The sequence below is a fragment of the Podarcis liolepis genome (genome assembly GCF_965112155.1).
Source record: "Podarcis liolepis genome assembly, chromosome: 6".
Taxonomy (NCBI): Eukaryota; Metazoa; Chordata; class Lepidosauria; order Squamata; family Lacertidae; genus Podarcis; species Podarcis liolepis.
Window position 1 is genome coordinate 41,262,309 of NC_139559.1, and position 26,885 is coordinate 41,289,193.

The 26,885-nt window shown below is 43.7% G+C and overlaps 1 protein-coding gene across 5 annotated transcripts; it reads left to right on the top strand.

Moving 5' to 3' along the window:
* The first annotated feature begins 1,003 nt into the window (after window positions 1-1,003).
* KLHDC8A (kelch domain containing 8A) lies at window positions 1,004-26,455 on the top strand. Of its 5 annotated transcripts, none has more exons than XM_083510873.1 (7): window positions 1,004-1,317; window positions 17,309-17,361; window positions 18,074-18,489; window positions 19,843-20,007; window positions 23,589-23,804; window positions 24,415-24,516; window positions 25,197-26,455. In XM_083510873.1, exons 3-7 carry the CDS (start codon window positions 18,111-18,113, stop codon window positions 25,388-25,390), a joined length of 1,056 nt encoding a protein of 351 aa, XP_083366999.1. In that variant the 5' UTR covers window positions 1,004-1,317; window positions 17,309-17,361; window positions 18,074-18,110; the 3' UTR covers window positions 25,391-26,455. The 5 variants fall into 5 exon arrangements, with proteins under 5 accessions (XP_083366999.1, XP_083367002.1, XP_083366998.1 ...); XM_083510876.1 differs by having other exon boundaries at window positions 1,004-1,312; XM_083510872.1 differs by lacking the exon at window positions 1,004-1,317 and adding an exon at window positions 7,600-7,913.
* Window positions 26,456-26,885: the final 430 nt, after the last annotated feature.

Consider the following 26,885-nt stretch of genomic DNA (forward strand, 5'->3'; position numbering starts at 1 on the left):
CAGCTACTCAACGTAACCTGCCTCACAGTAGCCCTGTGGGGTAGGCCAGCCTGAGCTCCTCGGAGGATGCTTGGGGTGGAAATGTAATGCAACCTGTCTTGTTTCACTTAAAATATAGACCTGCCCACAAGATGGTTATAAATAGCTTTCATATAGTGCATTTCAAATGTTTACATCATGTCACATATATTATTCAATAGTCCTCACAACAATCCTGCAAGGTGTGGTAAGCTAACTGCTTTTGGCAGAAGTGGCAGATACATGTGTGTGCGTTTAACATAGTGGCAACTGGGAGGAGAAATGGACATTCTCTGTTAATGGCACACGTTCTACTCCAGAAGCCAGCTGTACCATCAAATGCAGCATATTCTGTGGGGAAAGGAATATGCAGCATGCAGCGTTCAAGCCATGTTTAATTTACAAGTCCCAAGAACCTTTCCGCTCTTGTTCCCATGGAAACAGATGCCTGTAAAAAAAAAATCCTCACAGCTGTGTGCTTTGCCTTTACACCACAGCTGCTTAAATTTATCTGTCATTTTTATCTGAATATTCAGAAATCCATAGATTTTTGCCCACGGCCTGTTTTACAAGGGCTAGCTGTGGTGATTGCCGCACCCCTTTTTGTGTAACGGGAGCATCTTGCAACACATTTAGCTCTGCCTCAGTGTCACGAGGAAGCAAAGCCCATCTGCAAGACTCCAAGCAGCAGCTGGAGTCCAGAAGGCCTGCCCTTTTAGCTGTGCACAGCTCTCTCGATTATATTTCAGCTTAATAAGCTGCTGCACAAACCTCTCTCTGCCACAAACATCTTGTCCCCACCCCCCCTTCAACAGTCTGCAACGGTCTGACTCCTTAAATCTCTTTGATGGGGTTGTTTCCATGGCATTAACTGCATCTCTCTTTGTACACAAAGCAGCATTCCCCCCTCCTCCCCCAGCCGTCAGGGTAGAGGAAGCTCCGGAGACTGTCGTTTGGCTGTGTGTGTGTGTGTGTGTGTGTGTGTGTGTGGCCTTTTCAAACGGACCAGCTAGACAAAGCCAACTTCTGCCCCCACCTCCTTTTTTTGTATTGAGAGCCTCGTATTATATAAGTATGGCTCTGAAGCGTCAATTCGTATACAGCTTGTCAGCTCTGAGCTGAGCGCCAGGGAAATCATTAACCGTGCACATACTGTACACCTTGGATTTTGTATTGTGACAGAGATTATCGTCTTCCTCTGCAATTCAGTCCTTCATCCAGAACCTCCCTACCCTTGATATGTCCCTTCTTTTGTATTTTCCAGTTGATAGTCTGGGGTCCTGCCTTCTCAGTGGTAAGGTAAGCCCATTTAAACGAATCTTCTCAGAAACTGTTGCCCTTGACGCAAATGACTGTAAGATTTAATTATCTGTTTTTCAGTGAGGTGAACTCGCTTCTTAGGAAGGCAAGGGATATAAATTCTCTTTAGCATCTGCTCAAATTAGACCCTGCTAACAAGTTTACTCACATGTGTGGCCTATAGTTTGAGATGCTGGGAAATTGGGCAGACCTTTTTTTGTATGAGGTGCAGGGATGATTTCTGGACCTACTGACAGCTTAACAATGATGGGGTTTTGAGGATGCCATTGGTATGTGTTTACACCAGCCTCTCTCTATTTTCCATTTGTGCCAGGTTTTCAACCGCATGTATGGCTAAAGGTAAGGAGAGGTCATCCGTCCATTGCAAATAATGGAGCAGCATTTTTATTGCACAGTATGTTTATTTCCTGCATTGCAGGGGGTTGGACTGGATGGCCCTTGGGGTCTCTTCCAATTCTATGATGCTAGGGATAACAATGACCACAGCTTCTTATAGAGTCTATGATATAAACCGAGCAGTTGATTGTGGCAATGGCCTATTTCATCAGATGCATGAAGTGGACTGAGAAAATGTGGGAGCATGTGCCTATATGCTTATAGGGTAAGATGCAATTCTTTGTGAAGGATACCTCCATACTCATGGAGCATAACACAGTGCGTGTTAAATAAAATGGGGATGCAAAAACCATATCCTGGTGGTTGGTAGGCTGAATGGGATGGTGGTGGTAAGACATTAAGTCCTACATTTCATTTTGGGGAAAATTCTGTTATGTTTAATCTTCTTATGGGTGTTTTGTCCACCTTCTAAAATCTTAATCTGGTGCTTACAATGTGCTGTTCTTGCTTATTTATTTTTTTAATCCAATTTTTTTCTGACAAATCTCTGGGGACTAATCCAGGATCTTCCCTCCCCCCCTCCACTCTCTTCAGCAGGTGGGAAATTTCATTCAAACTCAAATAGGAATTTGGTGAGACAAGTGTACACTGTTGCTCATCTGTGGGAGAGGTACTTTTGTAAATAATGATTATAAATGGTACAAGTTTTGGCGGCTTGAGCAACTTGGCGTTACTCCTTCCTACAACATCCCTTGTAGTGCTTGTTCAGAGTACCCAAAAAGAAAACTGGTGAGTTGCATCTTCATATGGTGGGTTGCAGCAGGAATATCTCCACCTTTTCCTAAGAGAAAGAAAACACCAGTTTTCTTCCCTGTTCCCTATCAATCCTTGCATGAGTGGGTGGGCTTCCTGAGAGGTCCACAGGAAAGCATCTTGTCCAGAGCTTTCTCAGCCCTGGTCCTGGACAAGAGTCCACAAGAGACTTTGCTTCCTCAGTTCTTGGCATGGTCTGTCTGTAGGAGCTGTCCAGCAGTCCTGATGCTGCCTTGAATTCTATGCCGAAAGACAACTCAGAATTTAAATAGAGATACAGTGGTGCCTCACAAGACGAAAAGAATCCGTTCTGTGATTCTCTTCATCTAGCGGTTTTTTCGTCTTGCGAAGCAAGCCCATTGACAGATTAGCGGATTAGCGCTATTAGCGGCTTTTAGCGGCTTATCTGCTGATCGGATCAGCTGATCAGCGGCTTAGCGGATTAGAAAAAGGGGGGGGGGAGGAAAAAAACCCGCAGGAATTCGCAAGGCATTGTTGTCTTGCGAAGCAAGCCCATAGGAAATTCATTTTGCGAAGCACCTCCAAAACGGAAAACCCTTTCGTCTAGCGGGTTTTCCGTCTTGCGAGGCATTTGTCTTGCGGGGCACCACTGTACCCATTTACACCAGTCATTTTGTATTTCAGACCAGCTCAGGCTTTTAGCAACAACTATAAAGAGGTTCACTCCAATTTAATGTTCTTTTGGCTAGTGTATGAGGCTCCAATGTGCATGCACACAACTCTTGAGTAGTCATTCCGTTTAGTGTGCATGTGATATGTATAACCACCTGCTTATGCATATCTATGTATCTGCACAGATATGCCTGCATAAGCCCATGCAGGACTGTAGTGTCAATAACATCAAAACAGTACAATCTACCCTGCCTAAATGCAGCTGGAGAGTTTTTAAATTTTATTTCTTAAGTGGCAAATGCACTCACTTTAATTAGCATTTTAACATTAGATTGGTTCGGTTCCTAAACATCCTATTTGTATGCAAATTAAATCCTCCCTTTGGATAGTTAGGAGATTAAAATAGGGGATGGAAGGTTGCCCTGGCATGGAAAGTGCTGCAGACATCTTGCTTATTGACTTGCACATTTTTCATGACCTGCTTTCTTTTTAAAAAACAACAGCAGAGCAGCTCTGTTTTGAACTCTGCAAACAAATAAGCCTCACTGGGCAGAAAACAGAAGAGATCTGGTGTTATATTAGCTCCTTTAAAAAGTTGCCCCTTGGCAACTGTAACTGCAGAGTGGTAATAGTTTATTATAGCATCTGACCTTGTGTTGATGTATGACCACCCTCTTAAAAACACTCAGGAGACAAGCTGTGGCAGGTGGGGAAAGTGGTCACAACAATGGTCATGCTGGACTTACCCAGTGATCAGAGACCATATACTGCCCTGTCTCCATGCCCTTAAAGCTACCACATAGTGTGTTTTAAATGCAGGCCCAAGTGACCTGGGCAGCTCCAGATATTCCTAGACTACAACTCCCATGCTGGCAGAGGTTGATGGGAGTTAGAGTCCAATAACACCCGGAAAGTCACAGTATAACGTGATTACTCTGCTGCTTGCTGGGCTGAACGAAAACTATTTCCACTTCCATTTTTCAGTGTATTCGTTACATTTTCAGCGTACTCATTTTTATCCTGCTCTGCAGCCAAAAAGGGCTCCTCGGGCAGCTTGCAGATGTGAGTAGCACAAGATAAGCCCTGCCCCCAGGCTTACAAGCTGAAATGCATGACACAAAAGGAAAAGAGATGGGGAGGGGAGAAGGGGTACTAGTTCTCAGTTATAAAGCTCTTGCAGTCACTAGCTGGGATGAAAAAGTTTTGTTAAGAGCAGGAGCCAAAAGTTCCTGAGTTGGTGGAGATGCCCTGTTCCCCCATCTCTCTCCCTCTATGGTCACTGAAGACAGTTGAGAGCAGAGACTGATGGTGCTTGAGAGAACTACCGTCAGTGCATGAAAGTGACAAATGAGGTGGGGAAACCCTCTTCTCCTCCCACACCTGCTGTTGCAGATCCTGCTGCCACCTCCACTTGCCAGGGAAGTCAGGGGAATCAGGGAGTGTGTTCTTGGGGCTTGGGTGGGGCAAACAGTTTCTTTCTTTTTTTTAAGTATCTATTTCAGTTTTTATAATAATGTTAAATAACAGTACAAAGTCACAACCGTTCAGTACAGAGCAGTCTTCAGATTGACTTAGAAAATGCCATTTATCCCCTCCCTCAGAAGAAATAATCTAAGTCCCAAGAGAAACCAAAGTGAGCATGGGAGAACTCACCCCTCTCCAGTTTGAACGGAGATTGTAAGGATTTTTGTGGTAATGTAAACTAGTAGGTTAATTTTATCCCCATACTGTAGATGTGGTGGTGCTGGCAAGGAACGGCTTTCTTAATGCCGCTAGTGAGTTCACAGCATGGGTGACATCCAAACCAGGGACATTCTGGTTCACAGCCCAGTCAGAATTGGATGTATCCCTACCCTCTACCTCCATATCGTAAGTGGCATGCAGAATATTTCCTAGGCTGCATAGTGAAAAGCTGTATATGAATAACTTAACAGGAGGCAGCTGTAAAAGGGGAAGCTTAAAAGCAGCCATCAGATGGGAGCCCTTCAGAAATATAGAAAGCTGCCTTATACTGAGCCAGACCATTGGTCCATCTTGCTTAGCATTGTCTCAGTTGACTTGCAGCAGCTCTCCAGGATTTTGGACAGGGATCTCAGCCAGCCCTAAAGATGCTGGGCAGATACTCTACCACTGACCCACAGCCCTATCCATTCATTGACCTCTGGCCCTCAGTCATCACTTAAAACTGCCACGAAATCTATTTACATTCAGTCACAAGCACTTACGTACATTGACAGGTTTTTAACAAAGCTGCCAGTGCAGAATTCCCTGAATAAAAGGCTTGCTCTAATATTTTCCTTAAATGTGGTTCAGCGTTTTCCCATTATCTTCAAAATAGTAACTGCTGTGTGGATAATTTGAGTAAGTGCCATGAAATCTTTGCTATCAATCACTTATTATGCATAATAATAAGTATAATATTATTACTTAGTATTGGGCAAAAGGGAAATACATATGCACTGGGGAGAAAGGCTTGCTGAGTCTCAGCAGGAGACTATGCCCCTTGAGGAATGGAGGTCAAATTGCAAAAGATAAACATTGCTTTCTTCTGATCGTAAGTTAACTCAGCTATTTCAGTTAACTTGAGTGTTATAGCCTCATAAAGTCTATCTTTGAAGCAATCCGATCCAAATGCGACAAATTCTCCTATCCCTCAGCTGTGGCAGACAAACATAGAGTAGACTGTATCCATGCCAATGGGGATTCACCAAATGCAAAAAGTGAACACAATAGCTGAAGGCTGCTTGGTTATTTGACTGTGATTTCATGATCTACAACAGAACCAACTGCAAGCATTTGTCTTAAGAGCACCATCCCATAACGTCTTTCCGAAGCAAGTTTCATTGACATTACACCCAGGTGTAAAGCATTGCAGCTTATTCTAATTTACCATATAGGGGCAGTATCTGGCGGGAAAGCTGAAATACCAGTCAAAAGGTCAGTATATAAATTGGTATTCCCCACCCACACAGTCCATATTACAGAGGGTGTCATATTCAAGATTGGTTCATTTTTATTTCTTTTTACATGAAATATGGCTTGAGGAGGGAAATGCAGAACGGGTATTTTTTTGTATCATCATCATGGTGCAAATGGCAGCGTGTCTTGCCAACATATATTGAGAAGCCGATATACTGTACTTGGCTCGGCATATGAATTCTTTTTTTAAAAAGGCATTTGTTTTCAATCGCCATTCATGCCTAGCAGGGCCCATATTTTTGTCTTGATTCATTTTGTGGTGGAAAAAGGAACATGTACTGTATAGTGAGACTGGCTCATATGTCACAGTACCAAATGCCACCCATTGGCTCTTCTGATCTTTCCATCCATGCCTTGCTTCATCTTGGGGCATAGGAGCCCCAACCCTTGGATGAGGATGCCAAGAGGTGGTTGACAGCACTGCAGGCATGTTCAGTGCTGCATTGTGTATCGGTCACTTCCTTGCAAGACTTGCAAGTGGCCAGGAGCTGTGAACCAAGGAGGAAGATGGGGAATGTATCTTAGGCCACCCATAGCCTCAGGGATTGCCATCATGCAACACAGCTTCTGAGCCCTACCGACTACCTGTGTGTGCCTACCAAGGTGGAGGAGAACTTTGGGAAGGAGAGGGAGCCTGTCAAAGGAGCTCGGGTGGCTCTGGCAAAGTAATACAAGAGGAGCATGTTGGTGGCTTATTGTTGAGTCTGCATTATCATCACTAGTCAGATACATTTGGAGTCAACTTGGACAGCTTTCAAAGGGGATTGGACAAAATAACAGGAGATAAGTATGAATGACTGCTAATCGCAATGGCAGCATATCACCTCCCATGCCAGAGGCAGTATGCATCTGAGATTGCTATGGTGATTGTTTTCTGCTTATGGGTTTCCCAGATGCATCAGGTAGGCCATGGCAGGGACAGGATCCTGACCTGGATGAACCTTTGACATGATCCAGTGGTGCTCTTATGGTGCTTTTATGAGCCAAAGGTCTGTGAGATGAAACTGAAGAAGTAGAGATCACAACTGTATAGCAGTGATTTGCTTGTTATGGAAAGGGAAGGACTGATGTTTGCTAGGGGTGCTTGTGCCATGACCCTAATGCTGCTGCTGTTAAAATAATAATATTGTGATTTACGTCTTCAGTGCATCAGTCACTGTGGAGTGCAGGTGGACAGTTTGCATCATTTGAGCACAGTTGGCATAATTATTCCCAGGCAATCGGGGCAAAGGCAGGAGTAGAAAACCATTTGATTTTATGAATGGATTTGTTGGGACAAAAGTAACTGATGTAAGCAGATATTATTAACACCATTGTTATCACTTGGAATATCTGAGTTTATGCCAAGGCTGCCTGTAGGCACTTCTTGGCATGTGAAAATACCTCCTATGCCTTCATCAGAATTTCTGCCATTTTCACCCATCCCTGCCTTGCATTTTCAACCGAGCCCCGCTCCCTCCCTGCAATTCGCCACGCGAGAGGCTGTTGGAAAACTTCCTGTGCAAGCATGGGAGCCATAAAAGGCTTATTCTGGCTTTTATAATCCAGTGCGGAGACACACACACTCTCTCCTCTAGCTGACTCTAGGCAACTGAGAAAATACAGGTCACTCCAGCAGACGGGGATTCCTCTGCACGTGATTGTATTTCAGCTCCTGTAGAGGAAAGTGAATATTATGAGAGTTGGCTTGATGCAGCTGGGCGATCCGTTTGCCCGGCTCCTCCTTTGCAAACATACAGCCGTCATCTCTTTTGGGTTTCCTTCCTCCATAACCATGGACTACAGCCTCCAGGGAACGGAGATCACAGATGTATGTGAGTAATTACATTTAAATAGATCGGAGGGGGTGAGGGAAAGGGAGAGAGAGAGAGAGAGAGAGAGAGAGAAATAAAAAATCAGACTTACGCTACGTAAGAATTCTTGTGTTAAACTTGATTTCCCCTCCCCCTCCAAGAAAGAGCCTGGTTTTGTCAGAACTGTCTTTTTAAAACTATAAATATAAAACTATCTTAAAACATTCTTCGGCAGCCAAGCAAAAAATCCCACGCGTCTTTAGAGGTCATTGCTTTCTGTCTGCATGGCTGTATGTTTTGCATAGAGAGTAGCTTCCTTCTCCTGAGCGCAGCTTTTAGGATGCAATCTGAGATTAATCATCATCATTACTGACAAGAAGTATGTGGGTCAGTTTGTCGAGTTATTCCTCTGATGGTGTCGTAGCTTAAGGTCGCGCTGTATCATAAAGTGTCAAATGTGCTGTTATTTATTGCTTCCCGCAGTGGTCCAAGAGACTGCATGACATATTTCTGGATATGTGAAGTCAGATATAATAATTTAAAACACACACATCTGCATACAATTGCGCAGGAAACAATTTATAAGGAAGTGAGGTTGTGCTTCTATGTGAACAGAAAGACATGCCGTAGTGCTGATCCTCTGCTGAGTGCCTTCTAAATGTCAGAGAAGAGGATGTGATATCCTGACAGGTGCTATATGAACATTATGCCCAGATTATGCCGAAAGTGAATTGAGTAAATGGTTAATTCTGTACAAAGTACAATCCTTTCACCTTGCAAAAGGCATCTGTGGTATCAAGAGTGTGGAAGAAAGAAACAAAATACTAATGAAATGAGGAGAAGGTTTGGTATTCCAGAACAAAATGATTTCTCTCCTGCAGGAATTGTGTTTCCTAGATTATCAAACACACCCTGGCAGGAAGTTAATAAACCATCAAATCCCATACTGTTCTGAAAGGTCATGCAAAAGAGTAGAAGAGGAAGAGATGTAGGAAGAGGTGCTTCCTAGCTAGGGTAAAAGACCTTAGTGGGATTCATTGTTTGACATCAAAACCTGGTATTTGGCTCCTTTCAGTCTTGTGAAGTGGGCGGCTGCAGGGAGAGAATATGAAATTGCTGTGTTGAGTCAACTCCCTTTATCCATCTAGACCAGTATTGACTATTTTGACTGGCAGAAGCCCTCAAAGGCCTTTGGCAGAGCGCTTTCCCAGCTCTCCTTTTTTCATACGATTTGACAGTAGATGGTAGAGATAGAACTTGAGACGTTTTGCACACAAACCATGTATCCTACAACTGAGCCGTGCCCCTTCCTTATATGTTTGCACATCAAATTATTTACAGCAGGGCGGGATATATTGGCCTACTCTGCACAACACACTGAGCCAAACTGGTTTACAGGCTTCGTTCAGGTGGTCTTTAGCATGTCTGGAAAAATAAAATTGAAAATCATATAGCAGCTAGCACAGTCCTAACAATTAGCACAAGTGCTAACAATAGGCAGGGAAATAATTAAGTGGTCCACCCAGACCCTCAGCAATTTTCAAGTGGTTCATAGGGAGAAAGATTTGAGCTTAGTGAGACCATACGAATAGAAAGAAGATCACAATTACTTTGCTGTGCCCTGGTTGTTTTTGCTGCCACATTGAACGAAGCCAAAGTTTGGTTTAGCACGTTGTCCAAACTAGGGCTCATGGTTAAGCTCTCTCTCCCTGCTAACCATGAGATGTAGCTACAGATCTGACATCAGAAAGGTCAAGAGTCAGAAACAGGGTGTGTGGGGAGGGACATTTCAGCCTCTCAGGACCTTAGTGGACATTCTGAAACAAAGCAACTTCGAAGGGGGGACGGGACTCTAGTATGAAATTGCTGAATTACAACCTATTAAGAAGTTCAGTTAATTAGCTGCTATCTGTGTTATCATCAACACTGTTTTGTGAATGGTCACTGAAATTATTCAACATAATTGTCACATTGTATTTTTTTATTATTCCCCTCTGAACTCATTGTTTTACATTTAGTTTTACGTGTGTGTGTGTGTGTGTGTGTGTGTGTGTGTGTGTATCAGCTTAAAATAGGAAAATGCTTAATGCATCTGATGAAGCTGACTGCAGCCCATGAAAGGTTAGAGCATAATCAATGTGCAGTATTTAAATAATCATGGGACTTTTTGCTGCTATATACCCGCCATCATAATTTTGAAAATCCAGTAGACACAAAGTGGGTGAGGGAAGCTGGTGGAGTATGCTGGTGGAGCAGTCCCAAAAAACTAATAAAGAATTAAGATTATTTGGAGCAACAAATTTGATGGCAACAAATAGCTGTCTGACAGAAGTCGTCATTTCTGCCTGCATTGGTACTTTCTGGTTCGTCATGGGAAACAAAACAAACTGGAATTAAAACAACATTGGAAATTCTCAGTCATGTCCTCACCTTGCCTGAAATTATGTAAACTCTGGGCCTCAGTTTCATCAAGCTTTACAGAAAAATTAAAAGTAGATATTCTACTTGTGGATATGCTTCACAGCAGGCTGGGGGTGCAGCAAACCTTTAAGCCAAGGCTACAGATCAGCCTGTCCCAACCCATTGCCCTTTAGATGTGTGGGACTACAACTTCCATCATTCTTGACTATTGGTCATGCTGTGTGGAATGATGGGAGTTGTAGTCCAAAACATCTGGAGGATACCAGCCTAGAGAAGGCTGTTGTAGATGAACCTATTCTGGCAGGATGTAGAGCCATGTTTTCTCCCACTAGGTATGTTATTTTAAGCAAACTCTAGGGAAGCTCACAGTGCAAAAAAACATAAACAATTATTTTCTTGCCATGAACTGCATTGTTAAGTACCAATAAAAAACAGCAACGGTTGCTAACCAGCAGCCTTTTCCCCTAGACATTTTATTTTATTTGGAATTGAAAGGCAATTGAGGGCACATGTCACATTACATGCAAATGTATTTTAAAAAGTGCTGTTGGACATTTTTAAAACATCTTCAGGATGAGGCTATTTTGAGGTTAGAAATGGTGGCGTATGTGTGTATGTTTAAACCTTTCCCTGCTGGCCATTGTTCTGCTCAAAATCATTCCATAAGCGGCTTTCCCTCCTGTTGGTAGGATTTCAGATGCTTTTTTAAGAAAGATAAACAAATATCAGGAACTCATGGGACAGCAGGAGGACACTTTTGTGCAGAAAAATGGAAAACAGGAAAGGGGTGAAACATCCCCTTTTCCTCCACTTAACAGCTTTTACCCTGATGTTAAAAATGGCCAGTGGTGCTTGAGGAATTTGATATGTGTGTGTTCTGATAACAGCTGACCTGATCCGCAGCTCCCAGACTCATGTGTGGATCAGAACGCAGCCGTAATTTGGATTCTGCAGTTCTCCAAGTTTCGCAATGCAACTGTCAGCTCAAAAATATATTAAAAAATGCATTTTAAAATGTGTACTTTTGGGGAGGAAATACATTCAAAAATATGTGTGCACAAAATTACAAATGAACTTTGTTTTAAAAATTACAAATGAACTTTTGAACAAGCAGCTGAGAAAATGAGATAGTATGGAAATATTGATCCATTCATCCCTTACTGACTTCCTTAAATGGGTTTGAAAACAACATGGTATACAGAGCAGTCTGTTCTTACTGGCAAACTCCAGTCAATTCTTCAGTCACCATGAAGTTTGTCCTGCAGATTTAGTGGTTTCTGCATCAGATTGTTAACCCTGCTTATATTAATATTTAAATTTCCTGTGTTGTTCCACCAAAATCATTCACTTCCTTACTATCATAGGTCAATCACCACTGCCTTGCCTTATCATATATCAACTTAGCTGATCATATAAAACTTTTTAGGTCCTGCACTGAGAAGGCAGCTAATGAGACACAGCTGGAGATCAACTACTCTTCCTGGGTAAAGTGGTTCATCTGCCTTAATTGGATTTGTGTAACACATTCCTCCAAAATTTCCAGTTCAATTAAGGCTAAGAATAGCATGGAAATGATAACTGTGAAGAAGAAGAAAAAAATATGGAAAGAGAATCAAGTGTCAAGGTATAGAATTGCAACAAGAGAATTTAAAGCAGGACTGAGTGTAGGCAGACATAGTCTGTGGAATTATCTACAAGATATCTTCAGATTTTGCCTGCAGTTTTGCACACAGTATTATTCAGTTTTCTCCTTGAGCAGGGATGGAGAGCCAATGGCCATCTAAGTGTTGAACCACGATTCTCATCATCCCCTGTCCGCTGGCCATGCTGGATGAGGGCATTGGGCTGATGGGAGTTGGAGTTCAGTGACATCGGGAGGAACACGGACTTCCCAACTCTGTCTAGACATATATCCCAGATTTAACTTTAGCATTCTGGCAGAGCCTATAACTGTGCTAACACTGGTCATGTACTGCACCCCTTGCACTGAATTGCTGCATCTGGGAATAGCCTTGATTTCCCACAATGCCCTGAAGTAACGCTTTGTTGGAGGCATTATGGGAAATTAAAATGGAGGCTCCAAGCTGCCCTGCCTTATTGTAGCCCTCCTGTTGCCCACCACCAGACCCACTGAAGGACCCCCCCTTCAAATCTGGCCCTGCGTATAATTTACCTGCTTACCTAGTGCCAGTAGCAAACAGGCAGGAAACTCAAGTTGCAAGGCAAATCCAGTTTGGTGTAGTGGTTGGAGTGTTGGACTAGGATATGAGTGACCAAAGTTCAAACCCTCTAAAGCTCAATCTGTGACTTTGGGCCAGTCACAGTCTCTCATCCTAACCTACCACACAAGAGTTATTGTGAGGATAAAATGTGGGTGGGTGGGGGGAGGAGAGAAACTTGTTATTATCCATCTTCAGTTCCTTGGAGGAAATATGAGGTATAAATGCAATAAATAAAATAATACAGTGGCACCTCAGGTTACAGACGCTTCAGGTTACAGACTCCGCTAACCCAGAAATAGTACCTTGGATTAAGAACTTTGCATCAGGATGAGAACAGAAATGGCACAGCGGCAGCAGGAGGCCCCATTACTAAAGTGGTACCTCAGTTTAAGAACAGTTTCAGGTTAAGAACAGACCTCCAGAATGAATTAAGTTCTTAACCTGAGGTACCACTGTGAGGTCAAGCCAGGACCTCAGCAAAAGCCATGGAAGAAAGAAGGGAGATGGACAACTGTGTTGGGACTTTCTCCTATTTATCTGAAGCCCAAGTAATTGCTAAGTATCTTAATGCAGATAGGCTGAAGCTCAGTAGAAGAGCCTCAGCGTTGCATGCAGAAGGTCCCAGGTTCAAATCCCGGCATCTCGAGGTGGAGCTAGGAGGGTCCCTGACTGAAATGCTGGAGAGCCACTGCCAGTCAGTGCAGACAGTACTGAGCTAGATGGGCCCAATTAATCTGATTCAGTATAAGGCAGCTTCCTGTGCTAATTTCTTCCTTCACCTGAACCTTTTGTTTACGTCACACAGTATTTCCCAGGCTTTGAAAAAAGGTTGCCTGACTTTTTCTTCACGTAGTGGTTGCCATGGCAGGGGAACTGTTCATTCTGTTGCAAGGTCAGAAAATGTCAGGCACAAACTCACATTAAACCACATCGGCTGCTTGATTCACGCAACTGAGAAACACTGTCAGCGCCAGAGTCCCAGTTTCGGAAAGATGCAGAACCATTTCAGCTAAGAAATTGGCCTCACTGTGGGTTCCTTGCACATTAGTGCTGTTGCAGATGATGAGGAATTACCCCCTGGTTAAGTGTCCTGAAGACTGTGTCATTGGGGTATAATTATTATACACTATACCTGCCAACTCTTGCCACTGAACATGAACACAGGGTCGGGTGAAGCATTTTGGAGGGGAGGTCAGCATACAAGAGGGGAAACTTAACCCTCCTCCATACCTCAGGTTCTCCCTTCATATGCCCTGCCAGGCCATTTTCCTCTGCAGCTGTGCTTTCTCTGGTTTGACTGAAGGGAGAGGGACAGTAAAAAATAAACAAAAACCCTAGGTAAGGAGAAGGGCATTTGCAGGTGAAAATAGGCAAGCAAGAAAGGTTGAAGTATCTCCTCAACCACCAAGTCCTTTGTTGCTACAACTTGCACCCCCAAATCTATTTTGGAGGTTCCACCAACCCTCTGGAGCAGAACTGGGGAGGGCATGAGGCACGGGGCAGGGGGGAGAGAAGAGAGGAACACCATTGTGCAAATGGGAATCCTTGCACTGACAGTCCGTTTGCTTAGCGCTGCTTGCAAAGGTTTGGAAACAGGGTCTTTAAAAAAGAAAAAAAAATGTAGCATGAAATTCAGCTCCTGACTTTATCATGTAGCCTGGTGCCTTCAAAGCCAAGGAAAAGTTGCTTAAAAGATGCAAAAACTGAAGAGCAAGCAGCTACTTGGGGAAAATGTTTTGTTGTACCGCTGGCTTCAGGGACAGATCTATCACCGTAATTGAATCTAGGCCATAGCATTAGGCTTAAAAGCTCTTTATGGAATAAGACGCTCGTGAATCCCGTGAGAAAACTATGCTTTTCTCAGAAAGAAAGAATTCCAAGTATATGATGATAGTGCTTAATAGCTGGATGGTGAAGATAATGTTTGAGTATCTACCAGGAGTCACCACTTAATAAACGGAGATTTTAAGCCAGGGTTGGGGAAGCAGTAGCCTTCCAGATGATACTGGACTGTAACTCCCATCGTCCTTGACCACTAGTCATGCAGGTTGGGGCTGATGGGAGTTGGAGTACCACAGGTTACTCCACAGAGGGCCACAGCTTCCCCATATCTGCTTTGGGAAAGGGGAAGTTGGGGGCATATGATAATTACCCACCCTTTTTCAACCTGCCCCATAACCTCCCTGTTTTCAGAGGTAGACAGGCAACAATTGAATGATGAAAACACCTCATAGTAAATGATCATTTATATTCACCCATTAATGTATAGGTTGTAACCCTATACTTACTGACTTGGGAACAAGTTCCACTGAAGTCACTGGGGCTAACTTCTAAGTAGGAATTTATAGGATTGCACTGACAGTGCATATAGCCCCTTGGGCAGATTGTTAACCTTCTACTGCACAATGAAAATGGGCACATAAGTGTGTTAGCTTGGTAGGTTGTTTACCAGCTTCTCAAGCAGTTATATGCATACCCTAGGAACTTACCACATGATAATCATCTGGCTTCACTATAACTTGGAAACAGGCCTTGGGGAAAAATCTGATCTCCAACTGCTCTGCATTTGAGGTTGTACATTTGTGCCCTTGCCATTATGGTATTTTTCGATAGCTTGTCACTTGCTGAGAGCTGAAAATGTGCCCAGGGACTTAAGGACACAGCACAGCTAGGAGCTGCAATTGTATTTATTTGTTTCTGAATAATAACAGATGACGTAATGCCAGTATCTGTCCTGCTTCAAAGGAAAGAAGCTCTCGTCCCTGATGTGGGGGGGATATTGTCATTATGGTTTGGTTTGAGATGGCTATTTGGGGAAAAGATTTTCCCCCTTCATATTTTAATATTTTTTAATACATGAATGATGCGTGATATAATGTATTTGCTTTTGCAATTTGCTTTGAGTTTTCTCATGAGAGGAAAGGTGTGCATTTTTTAAAAATGAATAAAATATAAACAAGATCCCAATAGCATTGGGAAGGCAAATATATACCAATTCACTTGCAGGAGTGCCCACTTCACACTTCCCTCACTCCTGCCTTTTCCTAGCAGGGGGAAATGGTCAGTTGGAGGCAGGAATGATTCTGGTTTCTGGGTCCTGCTTGCTTTTTCCCCACAGGCGTCTGGTTGGCCAATGGGAGGACAGGATGCTGGACTCGATGGGCCCATTGGCCTGATCCAGCAGGCTCTGCTTATGCTCTTATGAAACAAACCAAAGTGTGTTACGTGCAAAGCAATGTTCCTGTTTGGTTTCCTCCAGGTTGGGTTGTGCAACATTCATCTCCCTTGACTTTAAAAGCCTTTTTTAGTCTTGTCAATGTCATTTGCCTACTGTTGTTGATGGAACAAGTGGAACTGACAAAGCTCCCTTGAGCTCAGGGGTCTGAAGGAAGATCACTCAAAGGAAAGAAATAGCCTGGCTCCTGCTTTGCAGAAACATGTGAATTAAAGCCCTCTCTCTTAAAACACCTGGAGTTTCTATTGGGAATACTTCCTATTGGAAAAGGTCATGTCAACTCAGGAAGAGGCTGGGAATTCAAAATCCACTGCAACCATAAAATGGTGTGTCAGTGTTCCAAAATATGTGGACATCTTCTGCCCATGTGAACAAGGTACATTGATTTGGGATAAGAGCACAGCATCAACAATCTCTGAAACAACGTTGAGTGATCCTCGTCATGTAAACAGGACAGGCTCCTGGGAGTCCCATGAAAACAGTGCTTAGGGGCCTCATCATCTTCATTCTAACATTCACATTCCAACCTAGTGGTTTCCAAAGTGGGTGGTACCCAGGGCTTTTTTCTGGGGGTACGCAGGGGTACACATACCCCGAAACATTTTGTGAATCTTTGTACTTTTGTCCATTTACTGTATTTATTTTCCCCAATATGAACTATAAAATTGTGATTTTCTTGAATCAAAATGAGGGTACCCCTAAACATTTTTTAAAGGAAAAAAGAAGCACTGGTGGTACCATCCCATGAGGGGTGGGATTACCTAGCGGGGCCCTAAGAGGCAAGGGAGGTTCTGAAGACGTAGATGACTATCAGACACTGTGAACCATTGCACAGCAAGGAGCTTTTAAATTTTGCAGTGCCACTGCCTGCAATGTTACAGGAGCAAGACCTTTATTTCGGCCTATGTGTGTGACGGTTAAATTAGACCTTAGTAAATTAGACCTGTAATACATGGAAGAGGCCAGAGGAACATATAAAAGCAGAGTTATCTAGTTCTTTAAAGAAAGCTCAATTTTAAAAAAGAAAACTTGGTTCTGTAACGAAACCTTGCTTTGGGTTTCTGTGTACGTGTGTGTTGTGCTCAGGTTCAGGTGAGAAGAATGCAGCTGCCACTCTCCATATGTATACTCAGGTTTCCATCTATCTAAATTTATTCACCTCTTTTACATACTTGTCAGCTGTTCAGAGAAAGAAAGCAAAAAATAATCGCTTGGCTTGCGATAGGTGCTTGTGACTCTGTGTTCTAACTAATGGGCTGTTCTGTAGCAGGCTTACAGCTCAGCACACTGCTGCTGCATGAGGCAGAGCCAAGTTATGGAGGATGGGATTGAGGTGCGTCTCCTGCAGCTGGTCCAGGAAGACCCAGAGGGAGACAGAAGGATTTGGGAAGAGAGGCCCTTGAGAGGGAAAAAGTTCAAGGGACAAAGGCCTTGGGAGCAGGAGAGGCTCTGACGTATCTGATTGTCCCTGTTAAGAAGCAGAAACCAGAGACTGAATCCAACCTTATTACCGTTACTTCTTTCCTTTATTTATTTAGGATCAGGATCCAGCAGATGCAGAAATGGAAGATTAACAGACACTCAGTGAAAGGTATGAGCACCGCTTTGTGTGCCTGTGATAGGATATTGTTGTTGATGGCTGCGGGAACAGTGATCTATTGCTTGTTAAGATGTCGGTTTCTGGGCTATTCCAGATGAATGTTTATGGAGCATTTTTCCTGAAGAGCTTACACAATAGGAAGCCTTTTTCATTGAGCATTTGTCCTGATTTGTTTGCTTGCAGGGAGGTTTGGTGACAGTGAACATTCATCCTGATTTGCTTGGGCAGAGTTTATATGTCTTCCTGTTGACCTTTAATTTATCCCACACTTTGCAGAGTATTTCCGCATCACTTATCTAAATGTGGAGGGAGGAATTCAAAGTTGCACCAAGGCTATCTGTTAACACAACTATTTTGGCTTGCCAGGTGGAACAATCTCACCTCTTTTCCCCTCACTTATCTGGGGGTTCTTTCAATGCTCCCAAGCAGATTTTTTTGGGTGCTTTCACCCACTCTTTAGCTCTAAACCCACTCTTTAGCTCTAAATCAGAGTGCTTCAGAGCGCTTTTCCCTGGAGCTAAGCAAAAGGACCAGAGGAAATGTGAGTAAGCCCAAACTATGCAGTCCTAAATTTCCAGTAGGTGCTTGAATCAAAACTCTGACTACCCAGAGGCATCCTCTAACTATTTTGAATCTCTGTTTCTGATGTGCTTTGTTATGCCTGAATGACATTTGCTCTGATTTGCATCCTTTCATTTTGCAGTACAAGCGAGCTGCCTAACAGATGCCGTCTTGCTCCCATGATGGATGTGCCTAGCATCAAAGACTTCCAGTGGAAAACTCTGGCACCTCTGCCCAGCCGGAGAGTCTATTGCTCCCTGGTGGAGGCTGGTGGTCAGGTCTATGCCATTGGGGGCTGTGATGACAATGGTGTCCCAATGGACTCTTTTGAGGTGTACTCCCCTGAAGCCAACCAATGGAATTCTCTCCCCCCAATGCCTACAGCCAGGGCTGGGGTAGCTGTAGCAACACTAGGCAAGAGGATAATGGTGATTGGGGGTGTTGGAGCCAACCAGACACCCTTGAAGATTGTGGAGATGTACAACATAGACGAGGGCAAATGGAAGAAAAGGAACTCCTTGCGGGAAGCCTCGATGGGGATCTCTGTGACGGCGAAAGGCAAGGAGGATTCTTTTTCTAAAAGGCACTGGTGGCAAAAATAGGATTGGCTTTTAGGGAAGCTCCCCACTGCATTTCTCCTAATTAATTTGATGGGCAGGGTGGAGTAAATTTCTTCTTACCTGGAAACAGATCTGCCCAGTGGGGAGCACTTAGCCAATTTCTGCTACGCTGTGAGTGTGCCCTGGCTTTGACCCTTGCACACTGGTTGTTGGAATGACCATCTTTGAAATGCTTTGGGTAAAATCTGGTGATTTTCAGCAGCCCAGTCTAGAACGGGCTGTGAAGGCTGCCTTGTAATTGGAGCGCGCCATCTGTTTCTGTGACCTCTTCTTTGCTTGTAAAAAAATGTCAATACAGCCAGCACGTTCTGTGTTCCTGCCAAATGTAGGACAGCCTGGTGGGGGTTTTTTTGCTTTGCAGAACTGCTTTTGCAGTTCTTGAAGGACAAATCATCGAGGGCACAAGCGATGTGAAAGCATCAGGTCACTGTATGAAAGTTTCCCTCTATATAGTAGAGCTTCAAACTCCACATATTCCCCTCCACCAAAGACACCCATATCTGTTTGCTTCCTGTGACAAGTTGCTTTAGCAACTCTAAGCATTGCCAGATTGTCTTGCGCTGCAATGTGATGAACTGCTGTTGGGAAGGGAAGGTTTCCATCTCAAGTGGCCGTGTGCCTTGCTTTACAGAGGGCTGCCAGAGGACCAAACTCTTATCTGAAAGAGTCTTATATTTGAAGGGTTGTCCAGTTTAAAAATAATGAACTAGAAGATGCTGCTCATCAATAGGTAGCACCCGGAATGCATATTCAAGAAGCACACAGATCACCTGGCCACTGTCTTCCCCACTGGAAAGACAGTGTTTTAATTATAGCAACTGCATATATATTTGCATCCATTCTTATCAGTTAGCACACTGGCCTTAAGCTGGTGGGTTGCAGCCTGATCCAAGGTGGCTCTCAACAGGATTATGACCACCATGCAAATACATGGTAAAAGATTAAGAAATTGGACCGAATGCATGTTTGGGCTAAAAGTTACTCCTAGGTCTGAAAAGGTTGAAGATACTCGAATTAGCATAACCTAATTTTATGAAGGTCTTTTGCCTTGTTTGGGGGTGATGCAGTTCCTCTTTTGGGGTGATATTTCCATCCTTTGGGTAGAAATATGTGGCAAAAAATGAAAGTTTGGGTAGGAATGAGATAGTTCTGCTTTCTATTTCTGCTAGTAATGTGTCCCAACTTTTTTTTAGTTGTGGAACCTATTTAGGAACTACTGTGATAAAGCAGAATTGAGATTCTTGTTTGGATTTATCCTTTTGCTTTTCCTCTCTCTTGCTGTCCTTTTCAGACTACAGAATCTATGCAGCTGGCGGAATGGGAGGAGACCTTCGCCCTCACAATTACATGCAGCATTATGACATGCTCAAGGACATCTGGGTGTCGCTGGCAACCATGCCCACACCCAGGTATGCCGCAACTTCCTTCCTACGGGGCACAAAGATCTATGTGCTGGGTAAGAATGAGCCTCCAGCCTATTCCTCTGACCATTATTCCTTTGACTGGAGAGTCACCTAATGCTCCCTCCTGCAGAAGTTCTCGAAGCTGCTCTCTTCCATAACCTCTCTAAAAGTGCTAGGCATTGTCTGGGATTAGCAATGTCAGCTCTGTAGCTGGGCCTCCAGGTCCAATTTTTTATGCCTAAAACCATGGGCTGCATTTATTGCACAGGAGAGATAAAATAATGTTGCCTGAACAGAGCTCTGCCTTTACAATATTTTTTAATTAAAGGGCAAGCAAGACATGACTGACACTCACAGAAGGAGGTATTTGTTCACCCAGAGCATAGTTAAATTGTAGAATTCATTACCACAAGATTATTTTTAGAATGTTTTAACTGCTTTTCCTCTTTTGTTTTTACATTGTGGAGCAGTTTGCTGCTCCCTGGCTTCTTCAGAAAGATGGCCAGGAGATAAATTCAATAAATAAAAAATAAAATAGGATGTTGGCCTTTCCCTGACCGGACTGTGGTGTGCTTACATACTCACAAACTGTTCACTGTTTAAAGGGGTTCAAATCTGCTGCCTGAGGGGACTACCGCACTCTGTGGTAAATCCAAAAGGTAAATTCATACCCTTTGGCACACAAATGGACTGCTTATGCTCCCATTTCATTTTCTGACTCTTGTGCAAATTGCTCAAACCCTGTGTGTTTTGGTTCCCAGCTCTCTGTGTGTAAAGCAAAGCTAAACAGAAGTAGAGACAGCCTGACTTGGTCTAGTATCCATAGTACAAAGATATATCAAGGTTGTTTGTTTTTAATCAAATTAATTAAAAATAATGAAATTAATGGCCTTTAAAAAGTTTTAAAAGAAACAAGCAGGAAAAGAAATGGAACTTTATTACTTTGAGCTAAAATATTTCCACTAAACCTGGCATGACACTGTCCCAAATGCACATGTACTTTGAGAAACTGTAAATATTCCTTCTAGGAGGGATCCAAAGGTAAAAAAAAGACAACCAAGGGCTTGGGTGCCAGACTTCCACTGGCTTTTATTTTTAGCCTTTCATAGTTTACCCCAGCTGACCATGGCAGAACAACAGAAGCAAAATAGACTTGTAGAACTGTAACGGCTAACAGATTTATGGCAGCATCAGCATGGATGTTTATGCTACAATAAATCTGCTAGTTCTTAAGGTGCTACAAGATGCCTTTTTGTTTTTGCATAACTGTTTCCAAAAGACCTTTCTGTTTACCCTCTGGCTATATAAATAGCTTTGTATTGTCCGTTAGGTTCTATTTTCAGCCTTGTTCCAAGGGCTCAGGGTAGGGCACCATTTTACTGGCCCTGCTTTTGTGCCATTGGGTTCCTCCCAATGACTCTTTTTGGGGGCCTTCATCCTGATTCGCTTGCACAAAGCATAAGAGCAGATGAAGAGCCTGCTGGATCAGGCCAATGGCTCATCTCGTCCAGCATCTTGTTCTCGCAATGGCCAATCAAATGCCTGTAGGGCGTGTGCATGCCAGACATGAGCACAACAGCCCTCTGCCCACCTGAGATTCTCAGAAACTGATATTCAGATGCAAATTCCTCTAAGAGTGAAGGTAGAACATAGTGTATGTGTTGGTTAGGCCATGTCTGGTTTTCATTGAGCATTTGTTCTGTTCTGTTGGTAGGATGATTATATGACAATGCACACTCATCTTGCATTCATCCTGATTTTTCTGGGATGTGTTTATATGTCTTCCCATTAGCCTTTAGTTCATCCAACACTTTTCAGTGCTTTCCCCCATCACTTTTACTTCCTGTAAAAGTCCATTTTTATGTTTGTTGCACTAGGATGACAGAGTGCTTTAATCCACTTTAATTGTGCATACCTAAATTTCCAAATGGGTCTTCTTTACAACCCATCACCTTCTTTCCCTTCTTTCTGACCATTGCCTCTACTGTACTTAGAAGCATGAGGAGAAGACTTTCTGTATGCTACTCTCTGAATGAACCAGTACTCTGTGGCAACCATGCATGATGTAAAGAGTGCTTTGGCGATCAAATTGCATTTTGAAACTTGTGCAGGGAACCATGTTATTTTTGTTTACTTTACCATAAGGAATCATTTCCAGCTGAACTGGAGAGTGGGGTGAAATGTACTGAACTAACAAAGATGGACAGTGTTTGTCTATCAGCAAAAACAAAAAAACCCTCTAATGCTATTCTAGGCTGTATCAACAGAAGAATAGTGTACCAATCAAGGGAAGAAATAGTCCCACTCTATTCTGCCTTGGTCAAACCATACCTTGAGTATTGTGTCCAGTTTGGGGCACCACAGTTTAAGACAAATATCGGCAAGCTTGGAACGTGTGCAGAGGAGAGAGACCAAAATGATCCAGGGTCTGGAAACCAAGCCTTATGAGGAACGGTTGAAGGAGCTGGGTATGTTTAGCCTGGAAAAGAGGAGACTAGAAGAGATGATAGTCATCTTCAAAGGGCTATCACATGGAGGATGGAGCAAGCTCATTTTCTCCTGCTCTGGAGGCTTGGACCCAAACCAATGGATTGAAGTTGCAAGAGATTCCAACTTAACATTAGGGAGAACTGTCTGACAGTAAGAGCTGCTTGACAGTGGAACAGACGTCCATGAGAGGTGGTAGAGTCTCCTTCCTGCTGTCATGTATAATCTAGTTGAGATTCCTGCAGTGCAGGGGATTGGACTAGAAGGGGCCCCTTATTTACTGAGCCCTCACAGCTAGGAATAGTGGCAGCTGGTGCCCTGTAAAGGGACTGCTTGGAGGTCACAGGGCAAGGGCAAATGAGTGGTCACAGGGGTGTGGGCAAGTTGTCATTGTTTTCTCCCCACCCACCTCCCTTGCAAAGCTACCTTTATAATTTTACAAAGAGCACCTGCGGTTCACAGGGGTCCCTACTGTCACAGTTGCTTCTCTGCTGGGAGATAAGTCGTATGGCCTCCATCCTATTCTGGTTCTCTCCCTATCTTCCTTTTTTGCAAAGAAACAGTGGGCACTTAAAACACTGCCAATTTGTTAATACTCCACATTTAAGTGTTGTTCAGAAGGGGCCCCTGCCATGACTGTTACTAGTGGGGAGGGTTCACGCCATTGAAACTGTACATTACTCAGAAGTAAGCCCCACTGAATTCCATGGGAGTTTACTCCATGATATGTATGTACAGGATTGCTGTCTTAAAGGTTTCATACAGGACTGTTAACAAGGGACCCCATAAACCTCCAAATCTGTGAGAAAATATTATTCCCCTATCTCCCTGGATATCCCTGCTACATCTCCCCCCCCCCCAGAATGTGGAATAAAGTGTAGAGTTATTAAGTGCACTGGGAGCTGAGAGACCAGGGTTAAATCAGCCATGAAACTCCATGTGACCTTGAGCCAGCCACTGTCTAGTGTTTTACATTTGGGTAAATTGCAGGGGGCAGAGACTCTATGGCTCGTTGCCATCGCTTCAGTATACTTTTGGATTAGGGTTGGCTGTGTGCTCCAGAGACCTGCTTGGCCAGAGAATAGTAGACCCCCATGGCTCCAGTTGTTGCTGCACATTCTTCACTATACTCCCTTCTCCATCCTAGGAGGAAGGCAATCCAAATATGCCGTGAATGCCTTTGAAGTCTTTGACATCGAGACCAGGTCGTGGACCAAATTCCCCAACATCCCCAGCAAACGAGCGTTCTCCAGCTTTGTGTGTGCAGAGAACAACATCTTCAGCCTGGGGGGTTTGCGGCAGGGCAGGCTATACCGTCAGCCCAAGTTTATGAAGAACGTGGATGTGTTTGACATCGAACAGGGTGAGTTCTTCCTGGGTCACCATCTGCTTTTCAGCATGCATGCCTTAAGGGCAAGATGCAGGGTGGGGAATCAATTTCAAAAATGTCAGATTCTGCTACTCAGGCCTGGCTTCAGATTTTAGAGAGCCCTGGGCAAAGGGTCACCAGGTGGCCCCACTAGTGAGATGCCTCAGTGGGAGGCCCCTCCAGCTACCTACCTCTGCAGTGGTTCAGCAGTGGGTATATGCACAGCCTTGCATTCTTGAGAAATTGAGGTGCTTATAGTGCGCTTTCAGTTGCACAAGTCTCTGTGCTCTTGTCTGCTCCCAATCAAATGACAAAAGGGGAGGGCTTGACCAAACCCAAGCATCAGCAGTGGTGGGCCTTGATGAGGCCTTAGAGCCCTGGCATTTTCCTTGGTATGTTGTACATTGGCTCTGGGACCCTCACTGCTTCAACAGTTCGTGCCCAGTATTCTTGTAGTCAGACACATATACCCCAAACCCTCTCTTAGTTCCCCAATTTTAGGATTATAGAACACACCCTTGATTTATCTCTGAAGGAATCCAAATGCTTCAGAACATTAATGGGAAATCATGATTATTTAGCAGGTGGTCTTGTTAATTTTCAGGGGGCTGGATGAAGATTGAGCGCTCATTCTTCCTGAAGAAACGACGGGCAGATTTCATATCCGGCTACTTGAAAGGAAGAATTGTCGTAGCTGGAGGCCTAGGTGAGGGTGACTCCTGTCCTGTTTCAGTGTGAAGTCATTATTCTATAGCTTGTGGAACTATATTACCATAAAATTACTGCTGCTACAAGGATGGCAGCTACTATATTTGAGGCCCTTCTCAAGTCCCTTTCTATGCACAAAAAGACAGAAAATGATCATGCATGCTAATGTGGTATGAGCATTTTGTAGACATAATCCTACATACTCCATGAGTTTTATGAAGAATTAGACTGGTGCTAGACAGTGCAGTGTCCCCCCCCCCCCAATATTTTGGACTAGAACTTTCATCACTCTGATCAGACCACACTGGGTGAGACTGATGGGAATTGGTGGGTAGAAGTAGAGAAGGGGACAAATGAGGAAGAACCAAAGTGAGAGAGCCGAAGATCATTGGAACGCTAAGACCAAGCCAAACCAAACTTGAATTATCATCCTCATAAACATGTAGAGCAAATGAACACAATCAATATCATTCATATGTGTGTGTATACACAAACACATATGCACACACATGCACACAAATGCACACATATACACATGCACACTAGAGGCAGCAAAGGTTGGTAGTTTATTTTATAAACAAATCCTTAGTTTAAATTAGCTGTGTAGACATGTGCAATCAAGTATCCGTGTGTGCTCACATATTCTCTTGATGGTCTTCATGTTTTCTCGCTTATTAGGAAACCAACCAACTGTACTGGAATCAGCTGAGGCCTTTCATCCTGGAAAAAACAAATGGGAGAGCCTTCCACCTATGCCCACCCCACGATGTGCCTGCTCTAACATTGTGGTAAAAAACTGCCTTCTGGCTGTAGGTGGAGTGAATCAGGGCCTGAGTGATGCAGTGGAAGCTCTGTGTGTCTCTGACTCTTAGCCGGCCTGTCTCCAGATGCTGCACCAAGCACCTAAGAAAACGATTAGCCTCCAGTTTTGAGCGGTGGGCCTACACCATCCCTCTCACTCACTACTATGCGGCTTTCCTGTAACTCCTTTCACTGTGTGTTTTGGAGAAGGTAGTTTCTTCAGGCAGCTATACAATTTCATGGCTCTGGTGGCTAGCAGAGGCCCTGTGGCAATGTCAGTTTTGCAAGCTCTGTCGAGCTCCACCACCTGATGAATCTATGGTCGCTTTTGCAAAGAATGGTGTGGGATATAGGATGCAAAGAATGGTGTGGGATATAGGAAGCATTACCTGGGAACTAGAAGCATGTTTTAGATACAGTTGTTGAACCTACCATTGGGTTTTTCACAGGTAAACAAAAGGAGTGCTGAATCCCAGAGGCAGGGAGAGAGAGAGCTTCCTGGTGCTCTTTGAAATGGACCCAAAAGGTTCTGGCTGTGGTATTGGGTTTCAAAGTGTTCATGGTTTAAAGCATCCTGAATGAATTTCCAGGGTGCTTCCTCATCATGCAGCTAGAGGCATGAACCAGCCCAATTTATTGCCTTGATTGACAGTTCCTGCAATTAAAACTTCCATATTGCCTCTTCCAGAGGCTGAAGGCTAGAAGGCCATAGTTAAGAAACCAATTTATGGACAGGGATGGCTCTGCACCATGGACCAAGATTGCAATACCTGCAATGCACGCTCTCATGAAGTGTGTGTGTGCACAGAGACACACACACACTTTTCAAGTTGTTCATATCCTGTCCATTATACCCAAGGGGCCAGCTGTAAAACCTGGAGTGAGCTTATTGTAGCCCATGTTTGGAGAGCAGGAATGTTATGGGGTCTGCTCATAACAGCTTTCACACAGCGCCCACGGCAACAGCAAAGCTTTGAGTACCTGCTGTTTTTATTGTATTTCATATATTGTTTTCTTTATTACTTTGGCACAGAGGTTGAACTTGCCAGTGTCATCTGAATTATGTATGATGGATCAGTTGTAGCAGTTCTGCTTAGGTATTAGTAAATAGCACAAATAAACTATTCTTATGGTAACCTCTGAGCACCTTTTATATACAGCTAGGACCATGACAAATCCAAAAGAGGGCTGTGAACTTGCTTTGAGGGCATTTCCAGACTGTCACTATTTTCAGGTGGGTTTCAGTCGCATTCAGACAAATTACAGCTGACTGCTTGCTCTTGTGCAACAAGCCCACTTCCTCCTAAAACACTGGACTTTTTGTGATAAGGAAAGAGACGAGGAAATGGACTAGAACATCTAGGGTGACATTTGTTTGATGCAATGTCAGGCTTGTCCACACAGGAGCAAAATGTGGATTTGCACCAGTTTGTCTCCCCATTAACTTAGGTGTGTCCATATGATATCCATCTCATCCCGGTGTTGTCCTGGATTTTTGATCCATGGAAAGTCTGAGACGGCAATGTAATGTGTGCCAATGCTGCTGCATCCCACAATGTTGTGTAG

Excerpts from the sequence above, each read along its gene's own strand:
- KLHDC8A (XM_083510873.1), top strand. The coding sequence starts at position 18,111 with ATGATGGATGTGCCTAGCATCAAAGACTTCCAGTGGAAAACTCTGGCA. Across the intron at positions 18,490-19,842 it reads GATCTCTGTGACGGCGAAAG|ACTACAGAATCTATGCAGCT; the intron begins GCAAGGAGGATT and ends TGTCCTTTTCAG. Across the intron at positions 23,805-24,414 it reads TGTGTTTGACATCGAACAGG|GGGGCTGGATGAAGATTGAG; the intron begins GTGAGTTCTTCC and ends GTTAATTTTCAG.